The 21,309-nt window shown below is 35.7% G+C and overlaps 1 protein-coding gene across 1 annotated transcript in view; it reads right to left on the bottom strand.

The window, feature by feature from the left end:
• Window positions 1-21,309, bottom strand: part of TTN (titin) — a 273,451-nt gene that overhangs the window by 93,228 nt on the left and 158,914 nt on the right. The window contains exons 204-233 of the mRNA XM_050750513.1: window positions 21,110-21,199; window positions 18,802-18,852; window positions 17,856-18,257; window positions 17,421-17,699; window positions 16,899-17,174; window positions 16,623-16,762; window positions 16,190-16,316; window positions 15,833-16,096; window positions 15,283-15,549; window positions 14,879-15,142; window positions 14,653-14,792; window positions 14,384-14,510; window positions 13,992-14,258; window positions 13,607-13,873; window positions 12,497-12,763; window positions 12,267-12,406; window positions 11,708-11,834; window positions 10,773-10,915; window positions 7,084-7,207; window positions 6,277-6,543; window positions 4,489-4,586; window positions 3,672-3,840; window positions 3,307-3,573; window positions 2,934-3,200; window positions 2,542-2,820; window positions 2,044-2,452; window positions 1,816-1,940; window positions 1,449-1,715; window positions 402-671; window positions 8-310 (exon numbers count right to left, since the gene is read on the bottom strand). Coding sequence (XP_050606470.1) covers window positions 8-310; window positions 402-671; window positions 1,449-1,715; window positions 1,816-1,940; window positions 2,044-2,452; window positions 2,542-2,820; window positions 2,934-3,200; window positions 3,307-3,573; window positions 3,672-3,840; window positions 4,489-4,586; window positions 6,277-6,543; window positions 7,084-7,207; window positions 10,773-10,915; window positions 11,708-11,834; window positions 12,267-12,406; window positions 12,497-12,763; window positions 13,607-13,873; window positions 13,992-14,258; window positions 14,384-14,510; window positions 14,653-14,792; window positions 14,879-15,142; window positions 15,283-15,549; window positions 15,833-16,096; window positions 16,190-16,316; window positions 16,623-16,762; window positions 16,899-17,174; window positions 17,421-17,699; window positions 17,856-18,257; window positions 18,802-18,852; window positions 21,110-21,199 — 6,483 coding nt within the window. The remainder of the gene's footprint in view (window positions 1-7; window positions 311-401; window positions 672-1,448; window positions 1,716-1,815; window positions 1,941-2,043; window positions 2,453-2,541; window positions 2,821-2,933; window positions 3,201-3,306; window positions 3,574-3,671; window positions 3,841-4,488; window positions 4,587-6,276; window positions 6,544-7,083; window positions 7,208-10,772; window positions 10,916-11,707; window positions 11,835-12,266; window positions 12,407-12,496; window positions 12,764-13,606; window positions 13,874-13,991; window positions 14,259-14,383; window positions 14,511-14,652; window positions 14,793-14,878; window positions 15,143-15,282; window positions 15,550-15,832; window positions 16,097-16,189; window positions 16,317-16,622; window positions 16,763-16,898; window positions 17,175-17,420; window positions 17,700-17,855; window positions 18,258-18,801; window positions 18,853-21,109; window positions 21,200-21,309) is intronic.

Genomic DNA, 21,309 nt, shown 5'->3' with positions numbered 1-21,309 from the left:
TTCTTACCATATTTACTCCTTGCTTCTACAGGAATGTCAGTTTCTACTGGTTCACCAGTGCCAACTCTGTTTCTTGCACTTACACGGAATAGATACTCAACTCCTCCTTTCTGTAGACCAGTGACAGTAAACTCACAACTGTCTGCACGGTCTGTGGCCAGAACCCAGGTCTTTCTCTTAATGTCACGTCTTTCAACAACATAACCTATGATTTTGCTTCCACCATCAGTTAAAGGTTCTTCCCAAGCAAGGCTCACTTCACCATCAAATGTTTCTGTCACTTCTAAGTTACGTACTGGCCCAGGAACATCTGAAATTCACATATAAAGGAATTTTTTAGTGTGCTGTCTTACTTTTAAATTGTGCTTTGCCAATTAAGTCTGAGAGACCCAAGGGCTTACCAATAACTTTTAGATTGATGAATCCTTCTGCTTTTCCATGTTTGTTCTGAAGCACAATTTTATATCTCCCTTTGTCTCCTTTCTTGGCTTCTAAAATTCTGAAAGAAGTTTGTTCAGCCGTAGTATCAATGGTTTTTGTAGATAAAGGTTCATTTTCTTTAAACCATTCAGCTTCTGCTTTGGGGTAGGCATCATATGGCACCACCATTGTCAGAGGCTGGCCAACATCAACCACAAGGTCTTGGTCACCTGTCTTGATTTTCGGTGCAGCTAGTGAGAAAGATAAAATGTGAATGCTTTTGACTATTAAACACAACCAAGCTACATCATATGTTATTATGCATTTGTCAGCAAATATTGGTTACATAACCTTGGAAGTATGCCACAGTAGCTTTATAGCACAGAAAACTAAGTGGCTTAGACTTCTCATAGCTTTTTTTTGGTTGTTTTTGTGTGTGCAAGTTAGATTGGAGAGTAGAGGATTGGGAATGGCACAAAATCATAAGACATGCATTCCTTGCCAAAAATAGTGACATAGGACTCAGTGTAGTGCAAAACATGTTTTGTTTTTTTGATAGAGTAGGCACCGCGTACTTAGTTCAATAAATCAGAAAACTTTTTTCCTATGAATGAGAGGTACACTAATGGCTTTTTCATGAGGACAGTGTATAAGGATGTCCTGGGTCAGGATGAGAACATACCTAAAAGGCACACAGGGGTTTGTAAAGTAGGAGAGTATAAGACTGTCTTTAGATTTGCCAAGACTCTCAGGGTGATAGCTTAGTTCTAGCCTAAGTTCATAAACAGTCATCATGTTCTAGGAACTGTTCAACGTTCTGGCATATAAAGATTATTGCTATTAATTTCCTCTTACTCAAGACACTTACTTTGTAGTGAGCAAAATTAGAACTGTTAACATGTGGGTAGGGCTTGCTAGAAATGAAAGACCCTCACAAGGATTACCTCATTAAGTAACTGTGAAATCGGAAATCTAACTAATCTCTGTGATATTGGAAGGATATTTTAAAATAAAAGAAAGGGACTGACCTGCCAGTTCAAGCTTAGCTCTGGCTTCTTTATCTTTGGCAATAAATCTGTATTCACCCTGGTCGCGGGGCTTAATATCACAAATCTGTAGTCGATGTATCTTTCCTTCACTCATCATCTGGTGTTTATCACCCTGGACAACAACCATGTTATTTCTTAGCCATTGGACTTCCACCTTATCTTTATTGAGTTCTGCTAAAAAGACAACATCAGCACCAGGGGCTTCAAGAATATCTTGTGGAGGCCTGATGATCTCAACGGGAATTTCTGGAAAGAAAATGTGAAATAAATATAAATATGTTTACATTTTGATTAACAATTTAAAAAAATTGGTAACATTAGAATTGTCCTTTCACTTAATATGTACCTTCCACAAAAAGTCTAGCACGAGACTTCCTGTCTTCTACTCCACAAGCATATTCACACTCATCATCCAGCCTGCAATCTTTTATAATGAGTCTGTGTATACTTCCATCTTTTTCAAATTTGTATCTAAAGGAGATATTGGATTATCAGTTAGCTTGCATAATGGCCACTAAATTGTCAAAAGTGTATATATAGCTATGGAAATAGAGAATAAAAAGATCTTGCTTACTTTTTGCCTTCTTTGATTTCTCTCCCATTTCTGTACCATTTTACATTGGCTTTCTCTCTGGAGAGCTGGCAGGAGAAGACAGCGTCATCAAACTCAGTGACTGTCTGATCTTCCAAGTGTTCCACAAATTCTGTAGGGGCTTCTATGATGAGAAGCTCAGCAACAGATTTGTCTTGTCCAGCAGTGACAATGTATTCACCTTCATCTGGGAAGCCACAGTCTTTAATAGTTAACGAGTGCTTGTATTTATCAATTCTGTATGAGACACGGTTGTCAAAAGGCACTTCTTCACCATTTTTGGTCCACTTCAGTGTTACATTGAGACGATTCACCTTGCACCAGAATGTGACAGATTTCTTCTCCATTGTTTCAATATCTTTAAGAGGCTCAACAATCCTAAGGTCTTCCTCTGTTGTAAAGGAGAAAAATATGTTTATTTTAATTATTTTCATAATAGAAACTGATGGAAAAATCTCTAGTGGTATATAAATTACTTACCTTCTACTATTAGATTGGCTGCACTTTTAACATTTTCACCTCTGTGATTGGTCAAAGACACATTATAGTTGGCTTGGTCGTCTAAGCGTGCATCTCTAATTCTGAGGGTGTAGACCAGGTCTTTTTGGAGAATAATGTATTTTGAACTATCAAATATGGCTTCTTCATTTCTGAACCATTTGGCTTTGGCACCTTCAGTGTTGACTTCACAGTTGAAGACAACTTCTTGTTGTTCCTTCACCCGGGTGTCCTTAAGAGGAACTACGATCCTGAGTTTTTCTGAAAGAAACCAACAAGACTTTATAGTATGACGAATGATCAAAGTGGTAAATACAAATACAAAAAACCAAAACAAAACAAAGAAAAAACCCGAAAAGCAAGAACAAACTTACCAATGACTGTCAAGTGAGCTGCTGCTCTGGCGGCCCCTACCATGACGACGTAAGTGCCCATATCTTGTAATGTGGCATCTTTCACAACTAGAACTCTCTTTTTACCATCAGCAATAACGTCATATTTATCTCCAGATTCAAGTATCTTATCATCCCTCTTCCACTGGACTGGAAAGCTTTCTTTTGATATAGAGCAGACAAATTCAGCCTTTTCTCCTTCAAGTATTTCAAGGTTTTGAGGCTTTGAGATAAATTCAGCAGCCAGTTCTGGGAAGAAAAAGTTACAAGATATTAGAAACGTATGTCTTTGTACTTTAAATCTAGCAAGTGTGAATTGTTAGAAATAAAAGATTATTCACTGTAGTTTTCATACCATGTACTTTGACTTTGCCATCGGTTCGAGAGCTTGGGAGTCGACAGTTGTAGTTGCCGGCATCCTCAAGGTGAGCGTTCTGAATGACCAGGATTCTCTTCCGTCCTTCAGTCAGTATTTCATATCTTCCTGTTTCAATGATCTCCTCATCCCCTTTATACCAAATCACTTCTGCACCAGGTTTGGAGACTTCACAAACCAATTTTATAGTGTCTGTTTCACTAACTTCAATGTTGGCAAGATTTTTGGTAAAGACAGCTTCTTCTTCTGCAAACATTGAAAAAACAAAAGCCGCATTGAGTTAAGTTGGAAATTATTATTTTTTCCCAACACATATACTTCACAAAGAACGACTTTACTCTTACCCAGAACTGTCAGCATGCCAGAAGTTCTCGCTGTCCTTACTTCACAGGAATATTCAGCTTCGTCATCTAGTAGACATTTGTTGATGACAAGAATGCGCACCGCTCCCTTGGATATGATGTCATATTTTTTGCCCTTTTTAATTTCAGCACCATCTTTAAACCACTGAACCTATATTTAAGATAAACAGATGATCAGTTTTCTTGTTCCTTCACACAGGTGTCCCTAAGAGAAACTATGATCGTGAGTTTTTCTGAAAGCAACCAACGAGACTTCATAGTATGAAGAAGAACCAAGGTAGCAGACACAAATATAAACCCCAAAAGCAAGAACAATCTTACCAATTACTGTTAAGTGAGCTGCTGTGATATTATTATCAGTTATTAAAAACAATGGGATCATATAAGTTTAGAGCTATAGTTAGCCTTAGACATCATGCAGACTAACTTCTTGGATGTGTAAACTGAGGCTAGAAACTTGCCAATGGTAGTTAATGGCAACAGGAGGTACTTAGTTGAAACAAATATAATTGCTGACATTTGACTTTTACTGATCTAAGAAAACAGCAGTTTTATATGGTTCAAACTAATAACTAAATCTCCTGATTGTGAGTCCAGTGTTTTTCAAGTAATAATAAATTAATAATACTAAAAAGAGAACAATTAAAGTCAAGAATGCATTTTATACTAAAATTATCTTTAAAAGTAAAGTGGTAACAAGAGAAAGTTTTGACTAACTTTTTTTTTTCCATTTTGGCTAGACCAAAAGTAAATATAAAGTTATTTGACAGTATAAGGTGACAGGTATACAATCACAGACCTTAGCATTTTCTCGGGAAAGTTCACACTCAAATCGAGCCATTTCTTTTTCTCTAACTTGAAGGTCTGTGAGTGGTCTTAAGAATTCCACATGAGGAGCTGTAAAAGAATGTCATTAGAATTCAAAATGAGGTTTCTGGAAATTTACTCTGACATTACCATAATATTCATTAAGAAAAAGTGACTCTTTTATAGGACCTTTCCATCTTAATAGACTACAACTGACTTTGAAATCACTTGAAGCCCATCAGATATGATGCTTTGCTTTTTAGATATCTCTGTAGTTTACATAAAATTATGTGGCATTCTATATGTTCAACTAGTGTGCATGTGTGTGTGTATAGTATATATACTAGGGAGCCATCTCAGTTCTTTTGAATAATAGCTGGAGGAAAAATCTTCATTTGTACTGCACCAGACTTGAAAGATAACGTCAAAGGAAACAGCAGGCACCAGTGGCAAAGAAACATTGTCTTCTTTAAGGCACCCAGCACAATCTTTGAGAAATTAGCAGAATTCAAAGATAAAACACGTGAAGCACTACGGCCAGCCTTGTGTATGGCTAAGAGGCATGAGGCTGTGATTGAAACATATATTCAGCTTTTTAAAAAAATCAGCTTTGAAGACGTCACATATAAGTCAGGCATAGCATCTATTAGTGCAATAAAGCAATGTGTTTTGTATGGGAGGGTGATTAGCATTTTACATCTGTTATTTCATTCATCTCTAGAATTAATTCAGCTGGTGTATAGAATTAGGGAGCTGCCCCCTTGTCCTTCCTTCTTTCAGAGCTCCTTGTGAGTCCTTCCCAAGATGACCATTCTTGAGCAATAAGATTCTGAGACAAATGCTGGCTAATAGGTTTGAAGATACGCTCCTTGCAGCTGAGCCTTCTGGAATGAAGGTAGATGTCGAGGGGAAGAAGGAGACCCAACAAGCTACTTTGACATAAGCTTGAGCAGAGCAACCACAAAGTGGTAAGAAAAACATGGTACAAGATGCATGAAGCACAGAGTCACTAGGTTGTAGCTGTTGACAGATGGGAAGCAACCAAACCAAACAAACAAATATTTCACAAAAGTACGCAGAAAAATGTCATCACTGGACAAAGGAATGAATGAAACAAATAAGCTAGCATGTGGCATTTTGAAAAAAGACATTACATTTTTCACCAGAGGAAGAAGTAATGTTAAAAACCATTAGAGTTCTCTTCATGCAGAGTCCAGGACTCAAAGGATCCAGGGCCTTACTCTATCTTCTTATCCATTCTTATTCTCAGAGATTGAATCATGTGACTAGGCTTTGTCATATTACAGCAGATCTCTATTGTGCTCCTATTCAGACTGAAATTTCATGCTCATTTTCTAGTTGTTCCCCACACCTGAAAATTCATTTTCCTTCCACATGGAAATCACTTTTACTTTGTTTTTAAAATTAGAACTCCCTACTTATCTTTAAAATTCAGTTTCTCCTCATCCATATCAGGATATCCATACAGTAGACTGACCCCATGTAGACAAAGAGCACATCTACTCACTACTCAGTGAGAGAAAAGAAGCATAGGGAAAAGTGATTGCTCCATCATTAATCAGACCAGACATAGAATAAGACTTTTCTTTTCTTTTTTTCTTTAAACACATAAAGGATCAGGTTAGGTCAGTGTCAATACTAGAAGTTGCCAAGAAATGCAGTTAGGCCAAGAAGGGCATGCAAAAAGTGTTGTGTTGTTTTGTTGTTGTTGTTATCAAAGAATTGCAAATGACAAGTCCTTTGTAAGAAGAATACTTACGCACGACATTCAGGTTACAGGAAGTCTTAAAATCCTTAGCATCACAAGTGTATGTTTTAATATCCTCTGGGGTACAGCCGTGTATAATAAGTTTTCTGACCCTGCCATCAGCAACAATTTCATACTTCTTGCTTTTGAGGATTTCTGTCCCATTTTTGAACCATTTCACCTTAGCATTTTCTCTGGAGACTTCACACTCCAGCACTGCAGTGGCTCCCTCTTCGACCGTCTGGTCCTCAAGAGGCTTAGTGAATTCAACTGGGGGTTCTGAAAGAATCATACTCATTAGCCAAGGTACTGCTTTCCTTCTCCAAGAGTTTTGGTACCATCTCAACTTTCCCTGCCATCTCCAGAGCTTTGTTCTGTCCTAAGTTTTATTTTCAAGTTTTGATTACACTCAGACGTTTTCCTCTAATAATGATATTTTATCATTATTTGTACAGACAAGAGGAAAATCATTTTTAAAAACTAGGAAACATTAAGGAAATAACAGCCAACTCTTAGTTAATAAAGTGATGGATACCTAGCTTGATAATAATTCTTCCTCCAGCTGGCTTTTGGAAATCTAGGATGTGCAAGAAAAACAATAGAGATGGAAGGAGGAAGTAAAACCTATGCTAGTCAATTTTGACTCTTTAAAAAGATAGCCTGTGAAGTATTTTGTTATGCTAAAAAGTAAAATTAGACTTTTGATTATTTGGTTGATTTTAAACATCTATAGTACTCATCATATAAAGATAATTGAGAGTTGGCATTATTTATGAGCCTCTGCCTTATACATGTTTTTAAAATAAGCCTTGTAATTACCTTTCACAAAGAGGTTGGCGTGAGTTTTGAAATCTTTTGCTGTTAGTTGGACTTCCCCAGCATCTTCTAACTTTACATCCCTCAGAGTAAGTGTATGAACTTTTCCTTCTGAACGTGTGACCACCTAGTTGTTTTAAAAAAAAGAATATATGAAACAGCAATCTAGTATATGGGTGCATTTAATTCATTTAGATAAAAATAAATGGAAATAGAGCTTTCCAAGTTGTTTTATAATCATATATTTAGCACATATGCATTCAAAAATAATTCCAACCAATAGTTTTGGATCTTTTAAGAAAATTTTAGGCTTTCATAGTTACCTTTATATAACTGCTAGGTGGCCTTTCACGTTGAAATTGCCCAGGCCGATTTCTGTTTACATTTGTGGTCTTTTTTGCATATGCGTAGATATATGGCACATATATATGTGTGTATATATATGTGTGCCCCCATTCTGCTACTAGGCTTATATATACATAAAGGAAGAACTTAGAAAAGCAAAATCATGAAAGGATGAAAGAAAAATATCGGCTATGGCAAGCTAAAAGTAAACCTTATATTCTGTATGTAAGGTGTTCGCCATGCAACAACAAGCTATAACTCTTCTTCCCATTTATTTTAGCAGTTAAACTTATTTTGCAAACCAATTAAACCTGTGATTAAAATAATTGGTACAACCTATTAATGTTGTTCAAAACTGTAAATGAAGGTTGGACTCTTCTTCCCTTTTCATGTGTCTAAGCATCAGGAATGGGAAAATCAGATGTCAATGGTATGACAGATAGGGTCATTCTGACAGTAAAGATAAGAGATGTGGGGGTTCTTCCAGTTCTATGATATAAAATTCCTAAGAAGCTGCGCCCTGTCATCCAGACTGATTTTGCACTGCTTAAGAGTTTACTTAGAGTTAAAAATAATGTAAAGGTTTTCACCAGTGGAACTATTTATTATGCTGGTGTAAAGAAAAGAATCAGAAATAAGGTTTCATCTGAAAGTGTCTTCTTTAAGAACTGGGCATGGTTAGTCACATAATTATCTTGATAATTGAGGGTGAGCGAAAAACATAATAAGGAAAAATAACAGCTAGGAGAGGGTAATTAAATATGTCCTTGGAACAGAGCTACTTATCCAAGGGCATGGTGCTGAAATGGGGAAAATTTGTTTTTTAATAACATTTCAATATAAATTTTGACATGCAACTTTTGGCTATTTGAAAAGGTGTCTCAGTTTCTAACCCACCCACAGATATGTTTTATCTATTAATATTATGTTGCTTTATCATCTGAGTTCCACTGTAGCTACTCTAGGACACTGCTCAGAATGCAGTATGTCTCAATAAACAGCTTGTACACAATCTACTCCCACTATGTTAAAAGAAAGAAAAAAGGAAAACTGGGGTACCTTATAAAAATAAATCAATGAAATGAATGTTGAAGATTTTGCAGTAGATTGTAGGAATAATGTTAGAGATTAAAAAAAAATATTTAAAATGGAAGCATATTACTATAATACGGTAGGCTTATGACTGTGACAAAACTATTAAAGTTTTATGTTTAAACTTCTCAAATTTAAAATTTAACTTTAAAATTATCAAATGCCATTTGGAACTTGGCAGTCCTTTCTTAAACTGACAGCCAAAAACAACTACAACAATGAAGAAAAAATGCAAACAACTCATGTCTACAAGTTTCTCTTCATATTTCCTATTCCTATAGCTTGTTTTGCTTGTTTGATTATTGCAGTTTTGAAGGCTAAAATTTTTACAAAAAGTGAATATTAAAGGTTGGAATTACATTGACAAGAGCAAGTTTGTTCTGATAGACTTAATTTAAACAAAATCTGCCAAATGTAATAAAATGATTTTATTACTTCAAAGCTTATATTTAAGCTCTTTTTGAAAAGAGACATTTAAGTAATGCAAGAGCAAGTTCACAAAAGGCTAAAGTATTTCGGGTGCCTAGAGTAAAGGATTAAAATTCCTATGCCGAAAGAGATGTAAACGGGCCCTATAGAATTATCGTAAACTGATCCTTTCTAACCCTAGAAAAAATGTTAGTTACAATAAGAATTAAAAAAAAAAAATGTGAATAAGATTTTTAGGAGTCTACATTTGAATTAAAAGTGCAGTTTTTGTATTAGAACTGAGACTGATCTTTTAATAAGAAGCTCTTAATATGACAAAAAGATATTTGGTAATGAAAAAATAATATTTGTCCTTAAGCAGTGTTTCTATATATAAATCATGAATTTACAGATCTAGAAAGAATCTTGAAAAGTCAACCTATTATCTGCCTTTAGACATGAAGTTAATTAAATCATGCATGATAGGAAAAATATATATTTTCAAACAATAAGCTTGAAGGTAGAGGTGCCTCCCTCAGTTCAATATTTAGAAGACCTCATTGTAAGGAAGGTTTTCTCATATGTAACTTAATTCTCATGCTACAAATGGAATGTACTGCTGCTTTTTCTGGTCAGTGGAAAAGGAGACCAAGAAGATCTCCTTATCTGTATAACAGTCAGGTGTTACCTATCAGATAACTGTTAGTGAATTACCCTGTAATCACTGTAGTGGAACACTAGTTTTTTGTTGTTGTTGTTTATTTGTTTGTGTCAGAGCAGTTACTGGAAGGCATTGCTTTCAAATACTTCAGTCAACTGTGGCTTTTTGTTAAACTGAATCACTTTTTAATTATATTCCTTTAAGTCTTCAAAGTTTGATTTTTGTTGAGATCTTTATAACACATTTAATATTATTTCCGAAATATTGGGGGAAAATGTCATAGAACAATTTACTCTCTTGTGCTTTATTTCCAACCCAGGCTGGACATATTCCATATATTTTATTTTAAGAATTCAAAATTAATGATGGATTGTCAAGATAATTTAAAGACATATGTTGTTTCTGGGAACAAAACATACAGATCAATTTAGGCAAAGTGTATTGTGGGCCTATCTGAATAATCCCTTAGTTTTTACTTATGGGTAAAATCTTGGGCATAAAGAATGTCAGTAAAAGTTAACAGCAGGAGCTAGTTCTTTCCCAAAGCTTTAAAAAAATATTTCATTCACATATGTGGATAACCACAGAGCCCTTCTTTCTTGTCAGTACCATCAGTTGCACTTTAAATAGTCCACTTGCATTCCAGATATCGCACAGCCCAAAGCACTTGAAGGTTAAAAATAGCTTTGGAGAAATGCTTGAAGAGAAAATCTGCCCAGAAGTTATCTCAACTACTTGATCAACTGCCTGAAATGGAATTTCAATCTTCTCCTCTTAATCCCCTTATATGCAGAACACTAGATAGGATGGAGAGCATTAATCTTAAAACTTAATGTGCACCATGGTTGCAGAGCATGCAGTCAGAAAGCCTTTTTGATCCTTCCTGTCTTCTGGGTAATCAAACAAACTACCATTGATAGTCAATGAGTCTTGCCTTTTCTCCAAAAAACTAAAACATGATCATACTTTAAATTTATTTCTATTTTAATAAAAATATCAGGTTAAGCCTAATAAAAAATGGAAACATCGGCTTTACAGTTTCAGCAGAAATCAGGCTAAAGGTGGAAAGAGAAAGGCAAAGGCAGAGGAAGAGACATTAGAAAGAGCAAAGAATAAGGAACATACAAGTGAAGGTGGAAGAACTCCAGAAAAAGAATGGGAAAGACAAGGCATGCCTGCTTTTTACCTTATCGCTGGGCTCTAGTTTCTTCCCTTTGAGATACCATTCTACGGGGATATCCTCGTAGGAGAGCTCGCAGTCGAAGGTGGCTGTTTCCCCTGCAGTCACGGTGACATCCTTTAAAGGCCTCAGAAGACCAATTACTCGTGCTTTTCGAGAGGGAAGAAACAGCTTTGCATTACTCATTTTGTAATCCCAAAAGAATAAATAGAGACTTAGATATGAACCTTCATGGTTGCTTTCTTCAAGAAGCCACAGGACTGGCCACTATTTTAACTCCAATGTGAACGTGGCCTTATGGTGCTGAGAAGGGGAGAGCTGGTAGCCGGAGAGTGAGTATATGTAGGGGCCCTTTCGTTCTGACGTACAAGGTCAGCGAGAAATCTCTGCCGCATCTGTCTCTCTGCCAGGCGTCAAGTTCTTCTTGCTACATAAGGTATGTGACTTCCAAAATAACTAAGACTCTGATTGGGAGAGGACAAGGGGCCCTCAATCAGAGGCTGTCCCTATCCATCAAACACTTTGCACCTTCCAGAAATATTAGCCTAATGCTCTCCACGTTCTTTCTTGAATCTGACATGCTCACACAGCAAAGTTTGTCTTTCTGGTGCTCTAGTTGCACAGTCACTTGAGGGAAGTGGTCTTTAAGGGTTCTGAGTTAGATTCTTATTGTATGTGTATCTACTTTCAATGAGAGGACTACAGAGCGGGAAAATCTGATTTGCTAAATTTTCTTTTGTTCAAATGGCAAGGTCAACAAAATTTCCAAAATTTTACAATTTGAACCACTTCTGTATTGGAATGTCAAAGTGGCAAAGAGAGCCAGTTTTTGTGTTTTAACAATATTTTCTAACTAATAAAATAATTCCAATTAATTTCACTCACATTCATTTTCTGAAAAAGTGTTTATTTAATTTTCCTCAAAAACATACAATACTTACGCTTAACTCGGAGGTGAGCACTAGATTTAACATTGGCAGCTTGGAAATCCACCCCACCAGTCTGGTCCAGGCGACAGTTGTGCAAAACAAGGGAGTGTATTTTGCCTTCTTCCTTAATTTCACAATCCTGTACCAACAAAATAGAAAAACTTTCATAGAAAATAATTTTCTTTGAATTTTTTTTCTAAGGATAGAATATCTTAATTAAAGGAATGCAACAAATAAATGGTAGTGAAACTTTATATAACTTTGAGCTCTTTTTTAGGAAGTAAAGCTTACAAGTACTAAGAGTAAAGCCACATTTATTTTAGCTGTATAATTCTGAGCCAACTAGCAGCATCACAGAGTATCTACAACCTTATACCCACTCTGCTGGATCAAAAGTAATGCAAGTGTGCCAGTCTGAGCCCATTCATAGACCCTGACATCTCTCTTTGGCTTAGGGTCTGATAGAGAAACTATCATGTTTTAAATGTCCTGCATGCACTCTGACTTTCACCTGTCCTTTTCTAATTCACACAGCTCGTTTAGGTGTTGACAAGTTCAGAAATAGCCTTACAGGTGTTTGGAGTAGGGCCTCTCCCTTGAGTTTCCAGTTGGCGTGGATATCATCTTCAGAGATTTCGGTTTCAAAGCGGGCCGTCTCAGTCTCCATCACCTCCACACTGTGCAGGGGTCGCACCAGTTTAATTTCCCGATCTAGAAAAGTGAAGGGCCAGCATGGGTCATTAGCCTCTGGCACAAATAACCCCAATGCTTCAAGAGTGAAACTCATGGAAATTTCCTTACCCTCAATGTCAAGTTTTCCTGAGGTCTTATCTGTCCCACAGTCACAGGTGTACTGTCCAATATCCGATTTCAAGGCTTTCTTTAGGATTAGCATGCGTTTCTTGCCATCTGCCTTAATAACAGCATTTTTGGATGGCTTTATTTCCTTCCCATCCTTAAACCATTTCACTGGTGCATCTGCTTTGCTAATTTCACACTGTAGAATAACTTCATCTTTCTCTACACCAGTATAATCTTGAAGTTTTCCTGTAAAATACGGGTCTCCCTCTGCAAGTAAAGTGTAAGTGAAAAAGTTTTATTAATCACCTTAGGGAAATGACAATCTCTTGGAAAGTTTAAGAGACAATTCACAGAGTTCTGAGTATATTTTTAAATTGTGTCAAGTGTTCAATCATTTAACCTGTTTATGTTCAAAAGTTCTCTAAATATTAGAAAGGGAATCAGTGCATGGGATTTATCAAGATCTAATCCATCCATATTGAATTTTGAAACATTTTGTTAACAGTAGCCAAAAAGACTGAAATTTAGCTTCAAATACAATTTTGTATTCCTCCATTATTTGGATAAATTTCTAATTTCTTAGCAACTCTATTATGTCTAGTTTACTTTTAAGCTTCCAGGTTCACATTGTTAGTTTTTCTTAATCAATTAATAGTTTGCCTTTAATCATGTCTATATATGTTAGCCTTCATGTTTAATCTTGTTGATATTAGGTGGCCAAGAAAATGAGGCTCGTTAATGTAGGTTATGTAATATCTTCTCTTATGGGAAACTTGAAAAACATTCCTCTGAAATAATTTTGATAAAATGAAGAGATAGAAAGTATTTATATATTCCTGTTTTAAACATGACAGGGCTCAATAATTAATGAAAAATTTTAAGTTTGCTTTTAACTGGCTATTTTGTGGGCATAAGCTAGAATCTTCATTAATTTACAGTAATGAAGGTAAAATGTTTTAGAAATAAGCCCAATTACATATATGATACCTTCATAAGGAGTTGGGCTGCTTTCATGCAATATAACACTTAGAAGACTATTTTATAGAATAGATACTCCACAAATTTCTGCTGAATTTAATGCAATAAAATTAAAATTTAAAAAGCACTTACCCAGCACAGTGAGTTTAGCTTCTGAACTCATCCCCATAGCTTCTACTCTAATTTGAGAGGTATCATCAATAGACAGGTCTTTGAATGTGATTGAATGAGTTTTCCCTTCGTCTTGCATTGAGACCGACCTGGTGGTGTGTAGGCGCTGGTCATTCTTGAACCATTTAACTCGGATGTTATCATGAGATAACTCCACAGTAAACACAGCACTTTCCTTCTCTTTGGCAGTTACATCCTTGAGAGGAGTGAGAAATTTAAGCCGGATTCCTATCAAGAAAAAAAAAAAAAAAAAAAGAACTTATTAATTGAAGCACTTTAAAGAAGAAATATTAAAAGTAAAGGCAAAAAATGATTTTGGGGTGGACTATTTGATAAAACTATTTACCTTCAATGATCAGTTTGCCACTTGTGTGCTTATCTTCAGCTTCAAACATGTATTTTGCTTCATCTTCAAAAGCAGCCGACTTGATCACCATTGAATGCTTAGTGCCATCCTTTATAAGCTCAATTCTGTCATCACCTGTGATTTCCTGGGTTCCTTTTAGCCAACGGAATGTTTTGGGTTCCCTGGATACTTCACACTCAAACTTAGCCTCATCTTTCTCGAAGACTTTAACATCACTGAGAGGTGTGATGAAGATAAGAGGCAATTCTGAAAGAAGTGGACAGTGGATGAAGTCAGAGTATGTTTCCATTGAGGACCCTTGATCAATGCAGGGGTGTATCAGGAAGTCTTGCAGAGAAAATACAAAAATGTGGCCGACAAGTAGAGCATACCTTTCACTTTCAGATTAGCTGCAGATTTGGCATTAGCAGCCTGGAAGGAAACCTCTCCTGTCATACCCAGCTGACAGTTATGAAGGATCAGAATATGCTTCTTCCCATCCTCAATGATTTCACAGTCCTGTTTGGAGTGAGGATTAGAAGGAAAGAAAGAACATCATTTACATAGTTATTCCTACAAATCATCAAGATATTTTATGCCTTTTTTCACCCTATACAACCAAGGAACCCCTCTCCTATATGATTAGCTAATCTTGACTTACAGGGGAAGCTGTCAAAGGCTCTCCTTTCAGCTTCCACTGGCCGTGAACATCAGGTTCAGAAAGTTCAATTTCAAAGCGGGCTGTTTCACCAACAAACACCTCTACTCCATACAGAGGCTTTTCCACTTTTATTAGTCGAGCTGAAATGATACAGTTTTGTTAGCATGACCGAACTAATAAACTACAGATTCAGATACGGTAAATTTTACATTGTCGAGCAACTCACCCTCAACAGTAACATTTGCCTTGGTCTTGTCTGTGCCACAGTCACACACATATTCGCCTTTATCTTTAAGTTCTGCCTTTTTGATTTTTAAAATGCGGCGCAGGCCATCTGCCTTGATAGAATATTTGGGTGAAGGGACAATCTCTTCACCATCTTTGAACCATTTCACTGGTACATCCTTGCTCAATTCACACTTCAAAATAATCTCATCCTTCTCCACTGCAGTTTTGTCATGTAATTTCACAGTGAAGTAGGGATCAGCCTCTGTAAATAACATTTAGCATCAAATTAGAAGAATGTGAAAACTAAAGTTTATTAAAGAGTAAAAGGTTGCAAAATATTTTATTACTCCCCACTCCCATGATTCAGAAACTGGCTCTCTGGTTATAGTTGGTTACATTTACCTAAGACCTTCAGCTGTGCTGTGGAGCTCAGATCCTTGACTTGAGCTTTTATCTGAGATATATCATCCAGTGTCACTTCTTTCATTTCCAATTTGTGAGTCTTGCCCTCAGAAGAGATGAGTACTGTTCTGCTTGTGTGGAGTTTGACATCATTTTTGAACCAGACTACATGCATTTTTTCATGAGAAAGTTCACATACAAAAGTTGCTGTTTCACCTTCTTTTACTGTCTGATCTTCAAGAGGCGACATGAATTTCAGTCTTATACCTGAAATGCAAGCATAGATAATGCCTCAGAAACACAATTCACCTTCAGAAACATTCCATTCTAATCTGTCTGAGTAAAAGGGACCCATTTCACATGACACTTATTTATTCATCTTTCCAAATAGAGTGCCACTAAAAAAAAATTCAGGGGGTTGTTTTGGTAACACTGTGAAAGTTAATTAGTGATGCTGATTATCACAGCTTTTAGAACTTGGTGTCCTATCTTTAAAGTCATATATTTGCATGCTTTTATGGGATGTCACAGATCTCATTAGCTCTCTTACCTGTGACAAATAACCGAGCTGAGGTCTTCTTGCCCTCTACCTCAGCAGTATAGACCCCTTCATCATCAAATTGAGAATCATTAATAACAAGAATATGTTTCTTTCCATCAGCAATGATATCGAATTTGTCAGATGACTTGATTATATCGGGTCCTTTGGACCATATAACATTTGCCTCTCGGGTGAGGACACATTCGAATCGAGCCTGTCGCCTTTCTGGAACAGTGACATCCTTCAGGGGCACAGCAAAGTCAAGTTCGATTTCTGAAAATCAGACATTAAGAATGAGGCTTTTCAGAATGCACAGGGATGTGAAATGAAGTTGAGGCCCCTCCCTGAATTCTAAAAGCCCCATACCTTTTACTGTCAAAATGGCAGTTGTAATTGCATTCAGGGCCTGGTAGAGGACTTCACCAGCTTGGTCCAGTTTGACTTTGTGCAAAGTTAAGAAGCGTTTTCCACCTTCTGCTTTGATTTCACAAGTCTGAAAAACAATAGTTTTAGTAACCATTTGAAAGAGATAAATTCCCTATAGGAGAAATGTTTCAGATACAGATTTCTATAGAGTTTTAAAAATTACTACTAATAAAAGTAAGCAGAGAATTCCCTGTCATAACATTGTACAAAAATTGTTCAAGTTGTCCCCAAGTGATATGTAAAATTTCTTTCCTTCTTGGAGACTTTAGAAGACTCCATTATTATTAAAGGAACCTGAATCTGGGAAGTAGATATTGAATATAGGATGTGGTTATTTTATATGACTAACAATTTAAAATGTGAAATTACTCACAGGTGAGGGCCTTAGAAGTTCTCCTTTCAGTTTCCATTGTCCAGGAATGTCTGCCTCTGAGATTTCTGCATCAAAGCTTGCACTTTCTTTCTCATAGATGGTAACGTCCTCTATTGGTTTAAGCAGTTCAACTTCACGCTCTGTATTGGTCAGGGATGAAATAACATAATGCTTTAGACAATCCAACAATGCTTTGCTTTTATGTGTTTTGGTGTGTTATTTGGCTTTACACATATACAAAACTTATATTTCGAATAAAAGGTAGGATTTTCATACCTCCAAGTGTCAGCTTTGCAGGGTATCTTTTTCCTTCAATTTCCACTGCATATTCGTCAATATCTTCTGGCATAGCATTCTTAATTTTGAGGTATAGATGATTTCCATCTCTCAGTATTTCAGTCTTATCATTTGGTTCTGCAGGGATTTCATCATATCCTTTGAACCACTTAATGTTTGGAGTATCTTTTGCTATATCACAGGCAAAAATAGCTGTCCCCTTGGGTTTCACATGCTGGTCTCGTATAGGTTTCACCAGCCAATCTCTAATGACTTCTATATGAAAATAAAATCAGGAAAAATGATTAAGATCTGAACAAGTAATATACATAGCTTCCTTAGTAAATTTCAGAAATAGGAAAAATTTCACAAAATTGGGCATAATTAATCCACTATAGGATATATTGTTATTCCCCTTTTAGGTACAAGATTTCTGATATCGTAATACTGGGAAACGAAGTCCTTTCTTCCATTTCCTTAGTGTGGTAATAAGCTGAAAAAATCTTCCAGGAAAGTACTAACCTACTACTTTTACGCAAGATGAACACTCCAGGTTGTTGGCGTTTTCCACAGTAACTGTGTATGTTCCAGCATCTGTGTCATCTGCATCGTTGATGGTCAGGGCCCGCATCAAGCCAATGACGCCCGGCACAATTCGGCCAGGTTTCTCCACCACAATCTTGCCATCCTTCCTCCAGACAACATCACGCTCTTTGTTTAACTCGCAGCTCAAGTACAATGGCTGTCCTTTGACCACTGTGACTTCCTCTTCCAGTGTTTTTACAAAACGCACAGGAAGTTCTGTGAAGAATTTCAGTATATATTTCAATAAATACAATATTTTCAATGAAATAAAACTTGGAAATAAGAGGTTTTGTAAAACTACAATGCAAGTTGCTACTAAGGTTTGTTACATTGAAGTTTAATATAGATTATGTTCAGAAGACTGGAAATTACCTTCTACAACAAGTTTAGCCGTGGAGGTCTTTTCTTTGTTTCCCAAACGTAAAACACAGGTGTATTCACCAGCATCGGAAAGTTGAACGTCAATGATGTGCAGCTTTCTGTCTTTACCATCTGCAATAAACCTGTGCTTGGGGCTCTCACGGATATTGCTACCATCTTTCATCCAGGTTGTAATTGCAGTGGAGGGGGAGACCAAACATTCAAAGATTGCTGAAGAGCCAACGAACTCTGATTCAGTCAAGACGATGTCTTTGATTTCTTTCACAAACTTCAATGGCACAGCCTTTAGCTGGTAGGTGAATGGGGCTTCATCAGGAGGTTTCTCTCCACCACTTCCTGGCCTTAATTTCCTCCTTTCGGCTTCTATTGGTGAAGGAGTCTTTTTGGCTACACCTAATTCAAAGTAAAATAAAAAGTTGATTTGGCATCTCCATAGGAGTCAGAAAATTCATACCTGGCTGCCTGCTGGATAAAACCAGCCAGACAAGGCAATTGAAAGGTCAATTGAATTTATACTGCCTTGTTTCAGACAAGAAAATGAGATGGTATAAGGAATCCATGAATCATAAATGCTCCTTTTCTCAAGTTTTAATCTGAAGTATAAAATAGCCAGATTAATGTCTGATTATTTTATCTGCCATGTATAAATATGCATATGAAAAGTGAAGCTAAGAACTTACAGGATTCCCTATGCTTAAACATAGTTGGTATATATATATAATATATATATATATATATAATATATATATTTTTTTACCTCCTTGCATAATACTAAAAGTGTATTATTTGAAATATCAGAAAACATGCTAGTTTTAGTAGAATCAATTAGAAAAAATAAAAATTGTTATAAATTTTGTAATTTTTTTCCCCTTGAATATGAACTTTGGAAATTCAGAGTGGAAGGTTACAATACAAGTACTAGAAAAACGAGTCTCACCTTTGATAGGACCTTTTGGCTTGGCAGCCTCTTCCTTAGGTGCTTTGGCTTCTGAAATAAAAATAAAACTCAGCATTTAAACACTTTTCGGACTTATTTCATGTTTAATAGTAAACCATGGAGGGTGAGTCATGCTCCATTATAAATATTAATGCATAAAGAGAAATTGGTTTCATTTATATGACTTCTATGCATAATCATATTTCCAGGAAGGCATATTCTGAGATTGCAGAGCTCAAGCTAAATTGCCAACATATTTAGGATTAAGAGATTCTTTCAGCAAGTGCCTTATTCTCTTCCCATTTTTGGAAGGCTTACTGTTGCCTTGTGAGGAAAAGTTTTGCTCCTGCCTAACTATGCAAAATATTTTATATGTTTATGTATGTCCTGATTATGTGAGCCAAGGAAATGAGGTTTTGTCAATAAGAAATCAGTGTAGGGAAAAGGGAAATGGCCGAGAAGTTACCAAAAGACTTTCTTTTTATGTCTAAATTGGGCAGACAAACAAATCCAGGGAAGACTAAAGAAAAAGAGTCCACGTACCATACATGCATGAGTTTCTTTGAAGATTTCCCTTAGACAATGAAGTAAAGCAGAAGCAAGAGAGTTCTGACATTTAGAGTTTGATTCCATTATTAATACAGGACAGTAAAAACTGTGGAACGAGTTCGCTAGCCTCAGCCCCCAGGATAACTGAGAATAGCTTTATTTTTATACATACTTAATTAGCCAAGAGCAATTCATCACCTTTTTCTGAATAATAAAAGTACTACATTGACATTATAAAAGTTTAAAAGAGTAATGCCCAAATCATAAACATCAGTGACAAAATATAACAAATATTAAAAATTAAACTACAGTCAAAAGAATATAGTATATTTTTTCATGTCATTAAACATGGTAAACTCCAAATATTTTGAGATAATTTTAAATAAAAAAATTTCTAAATAATTTATATAAAAATATATAAACAAATATAAAATGACTATATAATTATTGAATGAATAATCTAAAATAATATAATTTTTCTGAATAGTTTTATTTATTGATTTATTAAAGATATAATCAATTTTTATTAGGTTCAGAAAATTAAATTCAAAAATCTCTCTGTCAAGCTATTATGGATATTTCTAAATGTTATTCCCGGGGGCTATGCACATCTCATTGTGGAATGTAACAAATAGTTCTTTTTTTTTTATTCACCCTGAATTTTTTATTTTGTGCTTTATCAGTGGAGATGATCATTTTTCCATAGGAACAAATTGTCAAGGCATTACATTGAATATCTTAGATTCTTCACATCTTAGAAAATTATCAATATATGCATTCCCCCCACACCCCACTTTAAATTTACTTTGTTTTATTTTTGGTTTTGTTATTTTTTTCTTTTTTTAAAAAATAATTTCAACTTTTATTTTAAACTCATGGGATGCATGTGCAATTTTGTTATGTGGATATATTTCATGATGCTGAGGTTTGGGATATGAATGATCTTGTCAGCCAGATAGTGAGCCAGAGGGCAAATAGCTTGTGTGTTTATCAATGACTATCAATTACATATCAAATTAGTTTTGATCAATTATGTCTCAAATTATCACTTAAATGATGAACTATACTAAATAATTCATATACAACTAATAGGTGCTTTAAGTTTGGACTTGAGATATCTATACCATTAAGTTAGAACATTTAAGAAAATTATTATTGATCTAATTACTTATACAGATTAAAAGACTGAACTATGGAGTCTCTTTTTTCTTTTTCTTTTTTTCGTGGTGAAATATACCTAACATAAAATTTACTATTTTAGCCATTTTTAAGTATACAATTCAGTTGCATGAAATACAGTCACAATGTTGTACAACCATCAACACTATCCATTTCCAGAACTTTTACATTATCCCAATATACAGACTTTTTTAAAAAAGAGAAATAGTTCCAATAGGGTATAAGGAAAATTTGAAGCTTCATGGGATTCTTATATGTATACCCTTATAGGGTCTCTGCCTGTCTCCTTAGTTTTTATCAGCCCCAAACATATTCATTACTTAATCTCCAAAGCATATGAAAGAAATGGCACAACCCGGGAATGTACATTCCAATTAAGGCACAATATTCACCCACTGGGCAGGAGACAAGGTGGATAAAAGATACTAGATGAAGAAAGGCTAGAAACTTATCATAAACCTCTAAAGTTGAAATGATACCTATGTTGCAACATAAACAGGGCTTGAATTTTAATCAAGTGTGAATACTTTTATTAAGTCACCAAAACAAACTAGAAAAAAGAAAGCTACAAGATAAATACCTGCTTTCTTTCCAACCACCGGCACTGTTACTGGGGCAGCGATGGGGGTTGGTTCAGGTTCCACAGGAGGTGGTTTGATTGTTTTCACTTCTGTAGAGAGATGTCCATTGCATTAATGTATCAATTTGTCACTTCCTAAAAGCTTATTTGGTGGCTTATTTGCCTCTTCTGATATAATTTTGAAATCTTTGAATAACTAG

Source organism: Macaca thibetana, chromosome 12 (assembly GCF_024542745.1).
Source record: "Macaca thibetana thibetana isolate TM-01 chromosome 12, ASM2454274v1, whole genome shotgun sequence".
Classification (NCBI taxonomy): domain Eukaryota; kingdom Metazoa; phylum Chordata; class Mammalia; order Primates; family Cercopithecidae; genus Macaca; species Macaca thibetana.
This window is presented reverse-complemented; position numbering and strand designations above follow the sequence as displayed.